The 15,513-nt window shown below is 43.8% G+C and overlaps 1 protein-coding gene across 3 annotated transcripts in view; it reads left to right on the forward strand.

Annotated features, from left to right (window-relative positions):
• The window catches only part of BSH (transcription regulatory protein SNF5, putative (BSH)), a 65,325-nt gene that overhangs the window by 20,446 nt on the left and 29,366 nt on the right, over window positions 1-15,513 (forward strand). For all 3 annotated transcript variants that reach the window (XR_015689653.1, XR_015689652.1, XM_087672333.1), the window contains exons 3-5: window positions 12,998-13,092; window positions 13,188-13,259; window positions 13,343-13,390. Coding sequence is in view for 1 of the 3 variants with exons in the window: in XM_087672333.1 (XP_087528459.1) it covers window positions 12,998-13,092; window positions 13,188-13,259; window positions 13,343-13,390 (215 nt within the window). In the remaining 2 variants the exon portion in view is untranslated. The remainder of the gene's footprint in view (window positions 1-12,997; window positions 13,093-13,187; window positions 13,260-13,342; window positions 13,391-15,513) is intronic.

Raw genomic sequence — 15,513 nt, forward strand, 5'->3', positions numbered from 1 at the left:
CACACCCCTTGAGGTGGACATTGCGGTTCGTGGTTCATGGTGGCTGACCTCTTCCTTCTTCAGCAAGGCACACTAGTATCCATGGCTTCTTTACCAATAGATGACCAGACTATTGGGTGCTCCTATTATGGCATCACCGGATACACCACCGATGCTTGCCGACTTCGACCTTTGCTTCCCACCCCTCCCGAGTACATGCGTCTTCCACTAGGCACTCCTTGTGCCACCTCTCCTTTCTGGGCCACAGAGATCATTTTGCATCGGCTATCAGAGTACTATGCTCAAGGCAATAAGACACATCCGATGCGCACTAAGTCCTTTTGAGCACATGGAGGATCGATTGGCGCTACGACCTCCTGGAGATCATCACAATGCCAATGGTAGTCTTCTCCCACTTATTTTCAAGTACAGTGACTTCCATGACCTACAGATCTGCAGTCCGCTCCATCGAGAGACAGTGATTGTTTTATATCGTCTCCTTGTCAGTCCGCTCCTTCAAGAGACGGTGGTTGCTCGACTCCTTCCTCTTCTTCTGCTACCCAATCTGCTTCACTGAGAGCCAACGACTGTTGCCCATCTCTTGCTCATTCTGAGCCCCACCCTTCCCCACCCTTCCCCATCCTCAACTACTCAGGTTCGAGAGGCTACCTCTGGGAGCTCTTCGGCACCCCAGATACCTTCTTCAGCACGACCAGCGGTACTTCCTTCGTCATTAGACATTTCGGAGTCCGTGATCCATGAGTTTTTGGATTTCCTATCTACTTCAGAGGGGGATTCTGAGGGGGATATTATTTGTTTGCCCTCTGAGGGGGCATCTACTTCTTCGACTTCAATGGGGGACCTCTTCATCTTCCATCTCAGAGAGGAAACCTACTCCACATGAAGTTCTTCACCCATCCTCTACTTTCTTGGGGTGGCTGTCTTCGACCAATCATCTCTTCTACTAATACCTAGGATCTTCAGGTACCACTTAGATCGGGACCTCAGAGGTTCAGCCGCAACTTGGTGACAAGGTCTTCATATTCCTTCCAGCATGGATACATAGAGCTAGTGGGCTTCTCTCCCGAGGTTGAGTTTTGGGTTCTCTAGTTCACTTTGTCTACTGTTCTTTTCTGCATGTTTCCTTTTCGGTGGAAATCTTGGATCTTCGAGATCCTCTACATCTTCTTCCTCCTCTTCTTCTTGCCTTCGTCCCTTGGCCAGCATGGAGCCACCTCCCGAGATTGAGTACGGCATATCCTTATGTTTCTCGGCACCACACAAAGTCCGACATTCCTCCTATGCATTGCATGTTTTCATCATCTTTGTACTAGGGCGCTTGGGCAAGTGAACAATTTCCCCCCAAGGGACACTGTCCAAGTGGCACCTGCTGCCTGAGTATTCTTCAGCATGTAGCATTGCATCTCCACCTCACTCTTCTCTTGTTCCCCTTTTTGGGCCTGAGAGGGGGTGTTGAGAAACCCTTCACCCTTCACCCGCAGTTTGCGTTTTTGCGTTTTTGCGTTTAGGGTTTGCAGCCCCAAAAAGGGGCGCCATCCTAGACTGACTGTGCCTATTTATAGACCACTCTCTCATTCATTCCTCACGGCTGATTCATTCAGTTCATCACCTCTTCTCTCTAGCCTCTCCACTACCCTCACACCCCTTTAAGAGGACATTGCGGTTTGTGGTTCATGGCTGTTTTCATCATCTTCCTTGTCCTACGGCACCCTTGGTCCCTTATATCACATTCACTCCATGATTCAGAACTTCATCATTCCATTCATCAGAGTTTCTTCTCTCTTCTCTTCTCTTCTCCATGTTTGCCGAGTTCACTCTGCATTCCTCCCCGTCAACCCACTGTCTTGTTGGTACGTCATCTTTTGACATTAGCTAGTCATCACCCAGACAGGCAGGCGCCACGTGGCAAGTAGTCGGCTAGGTGCCATGTGGCCTGTAGTCGAACTGTAGTAGTTGGTTGCATTAATTGCAGCCGACTTGTATTTATCTGATCATTTTTTTCAGCCTATTTATAGGCTTTGTCTCCAGCAGTCTCAATTAGTTGTGTCCCATAGATTTTGGGTTGCAGACCGTGGAGATTGCCCTCGGGGCTGACGGAGACCGAGATCTTCGAGGTGGAGACATATGCAGATATTCTCTTTGCACCCGTGTATAATTCTGCATCCTTATACTGCATTCTTCACCGTAGTTTTTCTGCGTTTCACTGTCTCTTTCTCTCTCTCTCTCTTCTCTCTCTGTTCACTCTTTGTCTTGGTCATTTGCTTCCACATTGCTTCACTCTGACACTATCTACATTGAATCTTTCGAGATCGTGTAGCTGCTTTCCATTGTTCGAGGGCATGTCTTATCCAAATGCAGTTTTTGTGGGTGTTTCTTTTACAGGGTATTGAATATGTCTTATCACTAGTTCTTTGTTGACTCAAAGGATGAGGTTTGTGTCCCTTTCTGTGAGCGACGGAGAGATTTTCGTGCTAGTTCATACGATGATTGGAGGCCATCTAGCCCGTTTGTACGAGATTCCTCTACTCCTTGTTCTCTCCATGTTTTTGTTGAGAAACCACTTTTTCAGTTCTCACACTTCATTTAGGGTTTCGTATTGACGACCCCAAAAAAGGTTGGTGTCCACATTTTGGCCACTTTTTTAGTGGGTGCCCACATAGTGGTGTGCCACCTTAGACAGCTTATGCCTATAAATAGACAGTCACTTCATTCATTCACCACCTCTCTCTCTCTTCAGTCATTGTTAAACACCTTCGGTCACCACCACCACTTCCCTTCTCTCCCCAACCCCTTCCACTGGTCTTGCACCCCTTTAGGAGGACATTGTGGTTCGTGACTCGTGGTTGCCTTCACCCTTCCTCTTCTGCTTTGGGCGCCTTGTTCTGGCATCAGGCCTTGCGTTTGGAGCATCTTCCACTTGGCATCACCATCATTTGCTTGGCGTCAACACCCTTTTCTATCAGGCTCCACCTTCACTTGTGCTTTTCATTGTGGAGTTCTCCTCCATCACCTGGCATCACTTCTCCATCACTTGGCATCACTCGTCTATCATAGAGGCTGCTGGGACCTACGTTTTTGCAGCCCAACTCATCCTCCATCATCTGGCGTCATCATTGTCCACTTGGCGTCAACAATTGGGCTGCTCTCCCCATGTTTGACAGCTTCAACACTCTGGGATTTGCATTTTGCTGACTAGATTACTCCTCGGCATTAGAGGATTGCGGTTCGCTCCCTCGATAGCTAGTGATCATCTTCCACATCTCCGATGGCATCAGAGGATTGCGGTCCACTCCCTCGACAGTTGTCTTTCACCTTCCAGTGATTACTTTGATAGCCCATTGCTTGGAGGACTACGCTTCTCTCTCTTCACTATGTAGATTTCCCACAAGTGCTGCCGTCTGATTTAGACAGGATAGTGCAGTTATCTTTTGAGCTTCGGCTCCGCTGTATCAGCTTTTCTTCTCATAGCATGATTGAGTGCATCCTCCTCGTGTTTTTCGTGTTTTTGAGTCTCTTCTCTCTTAGTGTTTGCCACACACACTTTGTGTTACTCCCGCAAACCCTACTGTCTCTTTGCATTGTCGCTTATTTTGACATGGTATTAGAGCATACCTGTTATTCTTGACATGCTTCACAGAAGGCCCATTCCGTTGGTCTTTATATGCCATTCATGGCACCCTTTATATAGATACCCATACTTCCTTCTTTACCCAAAGAGGACCAGCTTGATGGTTCAAACTACTTGCTTTGGTCGTGTAGGATCATGTGGCCTTATGGGATTGGCTCAACTCTAGAGCGCGATCTTTTCTCTTTATGAGCTTAGAAGATTCTGTCCTAGTACATGTGCACATGTTGTAGAAAGTAGCAGAAGTGTGGACAAAGCTTGCTTTCTTTTACTATCATAAGACATTTGCCCACTGGATTGAGAAGAAATTAGAGATGCTCGCTATTGATGATTCTCCTTCCATGAATGATCATATCAAAAGGTTAGAGGACATGAGGGATGAGCTTGCATCCCTTGGCAAGATGATCTCTTTAGAGGATATGGCCATGATTCTTTTGACTTAGTTGCTATCTTCCCGGTTGATGTCTTCTACACCAGCTCTCTTACATCGAGGACTCGTGAGAAGCTTCTATGGGAGGAGTTTGCCCTGCTTGTTTTGGAGCACGATGAGTATGCCAAAGAGGTAGCTAGTGGATCCACCTCCACCAAAGCTTTTGTTACTGGTTCCGGAGGGGAGAAGAAGAAGAAAGGGAAATCAAAGGCTAAAAGACAGGAGAGTTCTTTAGGCTCTGACTCCGACTTAGAGAAGCCTAAATGCCCATATTGTGGGAAGGAGACACATCTAGAGGAGAAATGTTGAAAGAAGTACCCTCACCTTCATGTGGGAGCGAATGATGGAGGTAAAACGTTTGGGCCTTCTACGTCTACTCTAGCGGTTACCCATGAGTTAGTGTTCCTTTATATTGTTGACTTGGAGGAGCCTTCTTCAGTGGTTGCCTGGACTTCTGAGAGGCCTTGGCTGGTCGATAGTGGAGTTTCTAGTCATATGACTTCACGAGGTGATTTGTTGCAGGATTTGTGCCCTTTTGAGGGTTCTGTCACTGTTGGTGACATTGTTTCGATGTCTATTTGTGGTGTTGGCACTTTATCTTTGTTTCCCAACCGTGCATCGAGCTCCCTTTCATAGGCTCTTTATGTTCCATACTTGGGCTTTTTACTCCTCTTAGTTTATGGCCTTACTAGGCTTGGTACCTGAGTTGTCTCCATTGAGTAGGTCGTTTGTCTTGAGGATTCTATTGTAGGGGTTGTCATTGCGATAGAAGAGTGGGCTTTACATGCTTCATTCCCCTTCTCTTATGCCAGGTCCTTCGATGCAGTTGTCTATTCCTACACCCATTTCCGCTTGTGCACCATCTATTCCATAGGTTCCTTCCCATCCCCCACCCTCTCCTCCAGTGGTTCCCTCATACCCGGGGGATCCCTTTTAGGGAACGATCTTGGTGATGCGGTTGTGGATTCCTTGGCCCCTAGTGTTTTAGAGGGGTTTTCCACGGATCGTGAGGAGCTTCTTCATCAACATTCTTCATTGACAGACTTCATCGACATTGGCATTTCTCTTGCCACCCGAGGATCCGTTTCTTCCTTGGCCTTATGCCACATCTAGGATCTGAGAGGGGGTGTTAGTAGTCATGTTTGTCATGCCTTGTCATCTCTTGCCTGTGAACCTCAGTTTGACTCAGACGAGGACTTTTGGAGCCCTGATAGGTCTGTCATGTGTTTTGATGGGGGAGGCTACTCACTCTAGAGTGGCCATCTATGTGCATTTCTATGCATTTCCTCCGGTTTTTGGGTTCCAATGTGCTTTGCTTGTGCAGTTTTTGCATTTCTCAGGTTGTCCTTGCTTGTCGGACATTGTCCTTGCCTTTTGGGATTTTTCTGTGCCACTTGTATTTTTCTGGCATTTTTACTAGCACAACCAGGATTAAATGCTGGTCAGCCAGCTTTTTGGCATCCTTTTGGGGCATGTTGGCCAGATTTGGGGATTATTGGATATTTATAACCTGCCCCTCTCCACACTTCATTATCATTAGGTCATCTTCCTTCCTTCTGGTAGGTGCACACTTCGACTCCGTCATCTTCCTCCGTCTCCGGTGCTGCTGTCATCATCAGCCTGATCCAGTGCCCTCACTTACACTGTGGGCTGTGTGCAGTGTGCAGGGACTAATCAGTCCTCCTTCTATACTTAGCATTTGTTCCTTGTTCAGTGCAAGTTTCTTATCTTCTTCTCTGGCAGATTGTGTCTCTCTCTCTCTCTTCCTTTGTGAGTTCTTTCTTCGGTTGCGCACTCTCACACCATAATCTCTGACTGGGACTGTGTTTTGCACTTTGGGCCCTCCCTGGCATTGGCACTATCTCCGGTAGACACCTAATATTTCATCCAGGCTGTGTTTTGCAGTTCTTGGCCCATCTGGGGTCAGATTCCCTCATCTGCCAGGCCGTCCTGTGGATCCTCATCTTCTGGAGTACGCATTCGTAGCTGGTGATGAACTTGTTCCACTCTGACAGCCTGATTTTGTAACAAAAGTTACACACAATGAGCTCATTATGATTGACCTTGTTCTTCCCTTTGAACTTGGTTTTGGTGTAGAAGGCCTCATGCTTTCGAGTTGCATTGATCTCTTGTTTGAACTTCAGTCCTTTCTCTTCTTCTAGAAGAGAGGCTTCAACTTCAACGAGCCTAGGAGAGGGCAACTTGATAAAGAGTAGTGACCATATGGTCATACTCTTCAGGCAGGGATTTAAGCAAGACACCAATAGCAATGTCTTCTTCAACCTTAAGTTCAATTCCTGCAAGTATGAAAGGCATAACCTCTAAACTTGGTGGAACCATTTTCACCATTAGAAGCCATAATGCTGTGTTTAGAAACACAGGATCTTAGTAGGAATATGGACATCTCACTGTAGCTCAGGACAGCAGAGAGATGAGCTGACTGATGCTCAGATCTGAATACCATATTTCAAATCAGGAGACCATTAACACCAATAACCACAGTGAATGCAGTAGAGCAGTATTCAGTTGTGCAGATTGGTAGATCTGATTGTATGAGGCAGACTAGATAAAATGAAGCTCATTCTCAGGACTGCAGTGATAGCACGAACATTCAGCAGCAGCAGAATCAGTTGACTGATACCAGCAGCAGCGGGCGTGATCTGACAGTAGTTCACTACAACAGTAGGTGGCAGCTGGCTTAATGGTTCATGACAGCAGATCCTGCTGAGGGGGATGAAGTCCAGTAGTGACTCTGACACAGAGAGCAGCAGCTTCATTCCATTTTCAGCCAGGATTTGGCAGCAATAACTCAGCTTATACCAGCAGCAAATGGCGCCAGTTTCAGTGTGACTTCAGCAGGTGCAATTTTAGCAGCTAATTGTGGCAAGAATCAACAGCTCCACATTAGTTGAACAGCGTGGATGGCAGCTTCTCATGGAAGTAGCTGGCGTAATTTCAAGTGCAGATCCTGCAGGATTCATGGCAGCATCAATGGCAAGGACAAGCGCCACACCTCGTAACTGGGCTAGTAGATCTTCACTGTTTTAGCCACAGTGAATGGAGCACAAATGGCACCATATTGGAGCAGCTGATGTTCAGCCTTGTAGTCAGACAGATGGCATAACCCTCAGTTAGTAAGAATGGCATGAACAGTGCAGAGAAGGGGGCAGCTCGTCCATTGTGTCAGAGGATACAACCACAAACAGCATGATTGTAGACACCAAGAACTGTTATTCCAGCTCAAGAATGGCATGATGTTGGAGAGTAGCATGGGCAGCCATTATTGGAGCAGAGTAGCAGCACTTCACTTCAGATCTTCCACCACTTAGAGCAGTGGCCATTGTTCTTTAGGAGCTTGTTGGGCCGTACAATGGTCATCCATGGATCCATATCTCTATTTTGCTCAATATACCATGTTAAAATGTTTGAAAGAGAGATGAGAGGGAGAGAAAGTACACAAGTACAAGAGAAGCAAAGTGCAAGTAGTACAATGAAAATGACTTGTTTATTCAAGAAGAAAGAGTGCCTTTATATAGGCTTACACACAAGTGGTTTAGGCTAGTGGTTTTGGTAGGTACCTTTCTACTAGTGGTTTCTAGGTGGATAAGGTTGGTGACTAAAGGTGGATTCACATAGTGCAGTGGGTGTAGGGAGACTTTGCCTTTATTGATGCATACAATGTTGAGCAGTTGTTGAGCGAAGAGCATAGCTGAGAGAGATGGAGGTCGAGCAGGAGTGAGCGAGAGAGTGTGACGGCTGAAGAGTGAGTGAGCAGAGTGAAAGTACGATTTGATTAGAGGGTACAAACAATGTGTTGGTACACAAAGAATAAAATGTATTTATACTTGGGGCACGTAAGGGTGCATTCACATGTACAATGTGTGTATACTATACACGGGAGTTAAACCGGGCCTTTATCCCAACAACCTCCCACTTAAAGGTCCAATGTGAACCTCTAACTAACCAACTTCCACTAGTCGTATGCAATGCTCGTGCTGAGCTTTGCTTAGACTTTTAGTGAGAACATCTGTAGGGTTGTCTTGTGTTTTGATCTTGGTCAATGTGAGTTGACCATCTTCCAAAATCAGTCTGATGAAATAATATCGCACATGTATATGCTTTGTGTGTGAATGATACATGGCACTCTTAGCCAAATACACAGAACTCTGGCTATCACATCCCAAAACTTCAGTACCCATAGACATGCCGAGATCTTTTGCAATTTTGCTCAACCATATAGCTTTCTTAGAACCTTCAGTAGCTGATATGTATTCAACTTCAGTGGTACTTAGTGCAACTATGTTTTGCAACCTGGAACACCAAGATACAGCTCCATCAGCAACTGTGAAGACATACCCGCTGGTGGACCTACGAGTGTCTTAAGTCACCACCATGTCTGCATCACAGGCAATTTTTGCATTCTATCTCTACGAATCCTCATGCCCAAAATATGCTCTGCATTGCCCAAATCTTTCATGGAGAAGGTTGATTTCAACTGATTTTTGAGAGCATCCAAGCTAGTCTTCCTTTTTCCAGCTAGTAACATATCATCCATATACAAAACAAGTATGATGGGGTTGCCATCTGTATCCTTTTTCATGTACAGGCAATGATTTGCATGGCTACGTGTAAACCCATGAGATAGCATAAAAGTGTTAAACTTTTTGTACCACTGCCATGGTGCTTGCTTTAGCCCATACATACTGCATTTTAACTTATACACCATCTACTCTTTTCTAGGAACTACAAAGCCCTCGGGCTGTTTCATGTAGATTTCCTCATCAATGTCACCATGCAAGAAAGTTGTTTTTATATCCATTTGATACAGCTCTAAGTCCAATACAGTAGTAAGAGCAAAAAGCATACGTAAAGTGGTCATCTTCACAACAGGTGAGAAGACCTCTTGGAAGTCAATCCCTTCCTTTTGTGCATACCCTTTGGCAACCAGCTTTGCTTTGTACTTGGGTTTCCCATCAACTGTCTTTACTTTGTACACCCATTTATTTGGAAGTGGCTTCCTTCCCTTGGGCAGAGACACAAGATCCCAAGTATCATTTGCATATAGAGATTTAATCTCTTCTTGCATAGCAAGCTCCCACTTACTGTACGAGAGATATTCCTTTGCTTACCACCCAGCCACACTTAGGAGGATTCAGGAACCGTGTGTGCCTAGCATGTTGCCAGCTATTGATTTCTTAGGAGTTATACTAATTAATAACTCTCTTTCTAATTGCCTTGTTTCTACTTTCATTCCTAAGCCCCCCGAACCCCTACGAGCGTCCAAGGCTCCTGGACGGTCATCTATCGTCCTGTTTCCCCAAAAGTTACATTCATTAATGTAACAATATATTAACGTCTACAAAAGGCCAAAATGACCTATGAGACCATGAGTTAACTGTTACAATCGTGTGTGTGAGAGAGAGAGAGAGAGTGTGTGTGTGTGTGAGAGAGAGAGACTTGGAATTATGATAATAAACATAAGGCTTAGGAGTTGGAAGATATTGTATGGTCTAGTCTTCAGAGGCCAAAAATAGCCTCTTTTTTGGTACAAAATGGTACGGATATGTACCGTACGGAACGAACTAGTCCGTACGTAGTACGAATGCAACTATGACCATCATCAAGTGACAAAAGTGCATCAATCACATCAGACTTGGTAATCTGTATATCCTACATGTGACATACAAGGGCATTATAATCAACTGCACATAATACATTTGCCTCTATATCTGAAAGCTCTTCTATGACCACACTAGAGGCCACTTGGGCCTTTTCTTTGCCTTTGGTTGTCTGCGATGCATTTGTCTTTTCTTCATTCTTCTTTTTATCTCCTGCATTCTTCTTTCTCTCTTGTTTCTTCTTGTAATACCTGCAATCAGGTTTCTTGTAGCCCTTCCGACCACAGTGATAGCAAGTAACGTCACTCTTTTCCTTTCTTTTGCTCTTGCTCCTGTTTTTGTGCCTTGCATTTGCATTTTTCTTTTCAGCCCTGCCTCTTATATTATAAGCTGAGTTGTTGCCTTCTCCACTAGACATACGTCTAATTTCTTCATTCAAGATAGAACCCCTCACCCCATCATATGAGAGATTGGGGTTATTGCTGAGTGAAACCACCAAGGTCTCCCGAGAGTCATGCAATGTCATGATAAAAAAGATCGCCCTCAACTTATCATCAAAGTCCAAATTTGCTGCCCCCTTTGGTTTTGATCGGCTTTGCTTGCTTCTTTTGTAACAGGATATTGTAGCATTGTTTTTGCCACATTTGAGCTGATTTAAAATCCTTGTAAATGCACTCAAGTGCTCAGCTACAGGCTTTGACTCATCTAGTTGCATATTCGCCAACTTGCGCATTAAATGCAGCTGATTAACAAGTGCAGTGATCTCATAAGTAGTTTTCAGCTTCTCGCATATTGCATAACCTGTATCTAAACCCTTAATGTCTGTCAGAATGTCATCGGTGGCACCCATCTTTATGTAAGCCACAACCTTTTTATTAACTCTGGCCCAATCTGCATCAGACATTAGTGTGGTTTTATCTTCTTGCAAAGCATCCTCACAATCCTTTAGGAACAAAATGCCCTACATACGGTCTTTCAAAAGGTCAAAGCCATGACCATCAAACTGTTTGATCTCCATCAAACTCTTGATGTTTGAACTGAAAGAAGTTGTAGCCATTTTATCACGAACACAAGAGTAAATGCACTAATCTGCAGAAGCACAAGCTGAACCAGAAAAATACATTGCTGTTCTTTCTCAACCAGAAGTAAATCTCTGCTGTTTGTACATGAACCAGCCACCACACGGGCCAAAATGCAGAAATTTACCAAATTCTGCGCAAATCCCCAAAATTTCAAGTACAAAATTGCACGAATGTCAGCCAATCTGACCCAGCTGAGCAAAACTTTACCAATACATGAAAAGCCCCAAATTTATGAGATCCAATGTCAAGAAATTTTACTCAAAAGAGTGAAATTCCGACAAATTTGGCAAAATCCCCAAATTAATTGAGGTCATTGCTCACAATGTCTGCAATTTTTGACTCGAAAGTCACTAACAGGCATAAACGATGTCAAATTTGGGAAAAGCCCCAAATTTTTGGCTCAAATCTTCACAGATTTGAGATGTGTGCCTCCGGCGTGTGAACTCCCGCCAAGGCAAGTAATTGAAAAATTAAAGGAAATTTTTGATTTTTAGAAAATTGACAGGGGGTCGTGGACCGTCGCATGACTAACGCGATTGATGTCGGCCGCTGGTTCTGTTCGCTAGTCAGTCGTCACCTGCCCGTCGCCTGACCGATGCGTTTGCCCGATGGACCTGTCGATTTCTCCTTGGTCCCCCTTGCGTGCGCCTGTGTCACGTTGCTGTTGGACCCTGCTGCCTAGTTGCGCACCTAGTCTCCATGTGCCACCTGGCCTCCACGCTGGTTGTGACCTATCTGCTGGTTCCCGTAGGCAGCTAGACTGGTCTTGCCTGGCTGCCGCCAACAGTTTTCTGCTCGGCTGCTGGTTTTCTTCACTTGTTGACTGCGTATCACCTGTTAGCTGTGTCTCTCGATTGGGAAGATGTTGGGAAGCGTGCACAAAACCTTAAGCTCTGATACCAGTTGTTGAGCAGTTGTTGAGCGAAGGGCACAGCTGAGAGAGATGGAGGTGGAGCAGGAGTGAGCGAGAGAGAGAGTGACGGCTGAAGAGTGAGTAAGCAAAGTGAAAGTACGATTCGATTAGAGTGTGCCAACAATGTATTGGTACACAAAGAATAAAATGTATTTATACTTAGGGCATGTAAGGGTGCATTCACATGTACAATGTGCGTGTACTAGACACGGGAGTTAAACCGGGCCTTTATCCCAACATACAAAGCATAGGACAAATCAATTAACCAAGGTATTTGTGATTTTAACAACATCATGCACCAATAAGAAGTTTGAGACAAAGAAAACCTCAGGATCTTCCACGGCATCCTCACTTACCTGGGCTGAAGGGATTTGCATTTCAGGAGCTGGTTGCTAGTCTCTTAGAGCCTCCACGGAGTAAGTGTTAGTGACGAAGAAGGTAGGTCTTGATGAGACTATCAGTGGATGAGACGTCTTCCCTTTTTGCATTTTTTCTTCTCTTCAATGTCATGCTTTCAGATCAAGGTTGAGGTATCGGTACACAACTTTGATACCGTGTAAAGAACACAGATAGAGAATTCCATAGTGTATGACAAACACAATCGAAGTAGTAGAACTCAAGGTGAAGAGATCTCAGAGTGAAGAATGATTGAATGAGCAATCAACATGTTTGCTGATATGATACAATGGGCCTCAAACTTGTGTGTTTTGGGTGGACCAGGGATGAGGTGAGATGGAAGAGGAGTCAGAAACACCAATGGTAGCTCTGAGAGTGTGTTGTACTTTTAATGGATCTTGAAGCACAATAGGCAGTTTCTGATGATATTGGAAAAAAGGGGGTAGCTGAGAGTCAGCCCAAATCGCTGGAAACACAAGTCTAGCTGTTTAGATGATGTTTGGCTGGAAATAGGTGTGGTGCAGCTGGTCGGTGTGTATTTGCCAATGAAGATGCGTTTGAAGTGCTCCAGATCAGGTTGCCTCGCTGAGGAATTGCACGAACAGCCGTGACTATGCTCGGGAAGCACCAATAACTGAAATATACATGCGAGGAGGGGTGTAGACAGCAGTGGGTGATCTGAAGGCTGATGATAGCTGGCTGGAATAATGAGAGTGGGATGGGGATGCACTCACATAGTCTCCTATTTATAGAGGATTGGGGGTGCATTTGACCTACTACCAAAAAAAAAACCATTTAATTAATAATTCAGCATTAATGTGCTTTTGGAGTTGGTTAACTTAATAATGGGTTAATAAAAACCTTAATGGGGAGGGAGAGGGGAAGGAGGAGGGAATGAGGTGTGGATTTGATATTTTGGAACTTTATTCGCAGATCCAGACTATGAAGTTACAGCTTTTGCAAAGCGCACAGTGAAGGATTTGAATCTTCCTGCCTCATTTTTACCACATATTGTGCAGTCAATTCAGGTGCATAACCATACTTTATCTAAAAGTTTTATGCAATTTATGTAGTTCAGTTGAAAAGAAAGAACTTCAAGCTTAACTATTTGATGTGCAAGCAGGGACAAGTGTCTGAATTCCGTTCTTATGAAGGCCTTGAGATGACCATAGGAGAGAAAGTACATTGTCTAAAGGTGCAAATTTGTTTATATTCTGCTGTCTTATCAGTAACAATTTAATAGTGCTATTAAGATGTTCTGTTTGGTTTGCATTGCAGCTGGACTTGAGAGTAAATAGCACTGTCATTAGAGATCAATTTTTATGGGTAAGCATATCATACCAGGTTCTTGTAATATATGTGTAAGAATGCTTTGATTATGTTATAGGTAGAGGGAAACTATTAGAGAACAAAGAACAAAGTGCATTAAGTCAAGCATATCCTTGTTTGGGTATGGGAATATACCTTCTCTATGATGGGATGCATTGTAATGTTACAAGTCCATGCTTTACTTTTGTATGCATTTGTTATAAGCTCTTTATAGCAACTTCTTTTGTATTCTTTTCCTCTTCCCTCTACCATCACCTCCCATCCTTGTCCCCCTTTCTCTCCCTTTTTTTTTGGTGGAGAGGCACGAAGGATTGGATATGTTGAAGATGTTAGTTAAAGGTGCAGACAGAGGAGCACTATGTATGTATCAGGTCTGTTATGGGATTTTAGGTTTGTATGTCCACCACATTTTGGCCCTTATTGTGGGTCTCATAGGTTGGACTAGATCAAGTCCGTTGACATTAGTACACATTTTGTATCCCATGTATAAAGGCATCTCTATACATACATTCAGTCTTGGTTTTAGGTTTCCTTACTTCTGCCATTCTTTCTAAGGTCTCTTGTTTTTGAGTTTTTGATTTCATGTTATCTTATCTTTGTTTCTATCATTGTATTGAAATGTAGGCCTTATACACACTATATAAGCTTACATTGGGAGCTGCATAGTTGCATTCATATTCGTATAATCGGAATTCAAAATGTATGAAAAACATATGTTATCAAGGAGTATGAAAAACATTTTATACTTGCTCTCTTTTTGGGTTTTAAGAAATCGTGTTTTACTTTTTGGATTTTTAAAAATCACGTGTATCTATTGGTTTAGCTCTCTTCTCTCTACAATCAAAAGAAGTTTGACCATTGTATTACCCTAGAGAAGAAACTTAGGATGCCCTCTCTTGATGATACTCCTGCTATGAAGGATCACATCAATAAGTTGGAGGATATGCAAGATGAGCTTGCATCCCCGGGTCGGGACCATCTCATTGGAGGACATGGCGATGATTCTTCTTACCTAGTTTCCATCTCCTAAGTATGATGTTTTCGACATCAACTTGCTTACCCTTGGGTTTTGTGACACACTTCTTTGGGAAGAGCTTACTCCACTTGTCTTGGAGCACAATGAGAGACTCAAAGAGATAGGAGCTAGTGGATTCGGCTCCATGAAGGCTTTTCTAGTAGGTGTAGGAGGGGGAAACAAGAAGGGGTATAAGAAGGCGAATAATAAGAAGCAGGATGAAAAGAAGTCCAAGCCAAAGTTTCCACATAGCGGGAAAGGCACTCATCCGGAGGAGAAGTGTTGGCAGAAATACCCCCATTTGAAGCCAGAGGAAGGTTTCAACAAAGATTGGAAGGTTGCCTCAACTACTATAGAGTTTGCCTTTGTTTATTTGTTCGAGGTCAAAGATACAACACTTGCTGCAGAGAAATGCACTACCGTAGAAAACACAATGCAATTGTACGACAACTGCACAGATTAATAAACATAATTAGGGTTAGGGTAATGCAGAGACAATGAGCACAATAAATAATAATGAATGAATATTGAATAGAATACAATGTTCTCAATGTAGCAAACACACAATGCAATAAAGAATATTGAACCCCAAACTCTTGTGCCTCGAGGATGTTAGTAGTATTGTCAGCTCATGTGTGAGTTTGTGCATGCCATTTAGGTCTGGGCACATTGTACTTATTTTAGGCATTTTTGTTGTGGTCATTTTATGCCAATTTCGGCACTTATGATGCCAATCGGCCAGCATTAATGTTGGCTGGCCAACATTTATTTGAGGCCTATTTTATGCCTATATATTAGGGCTGCTCCTCCTTAGTCATCGTTATTCACCACGTGGACTTCGTGTTGAGAGAGGAGCCAGTGCTAGTGCTCATGCAGCCAATGACTCATTGTTGTAAGTGACTGTCTTGTGTTTGGTGTATGGATTTCATTTCCTGAGCATTCTTTTGAGTTCTCTTCTTTACAATGTTCTCTCTTTCTTTCTCTTTTGTCTTGTGTTCAGCAGTTTATTTCAGCACTTGTTTTATGCTTCCATTGTTGCATCCACTTGTTACATGATATCAAAGCTCAGGATTTGTGCTCTTGCTATTGTGTTTTTTCGCTGATT

Source organism: Lygodium microphyllum, chromosome 30, assembly GCF_053477565.2.
Source record: "Lygodium microphyllum isolate KBCC chromosome 30, Lygodium_microphyllum_v1.1.10, whole genome shotgun sequence".
NCBI classification, from domain to species: Eukaryota; Viridiplantae; Streptophyta; class Polypodiopsida; order Schizaeales; family Lygodiaceae; genus Lygodium; species Lygodium microphyllum.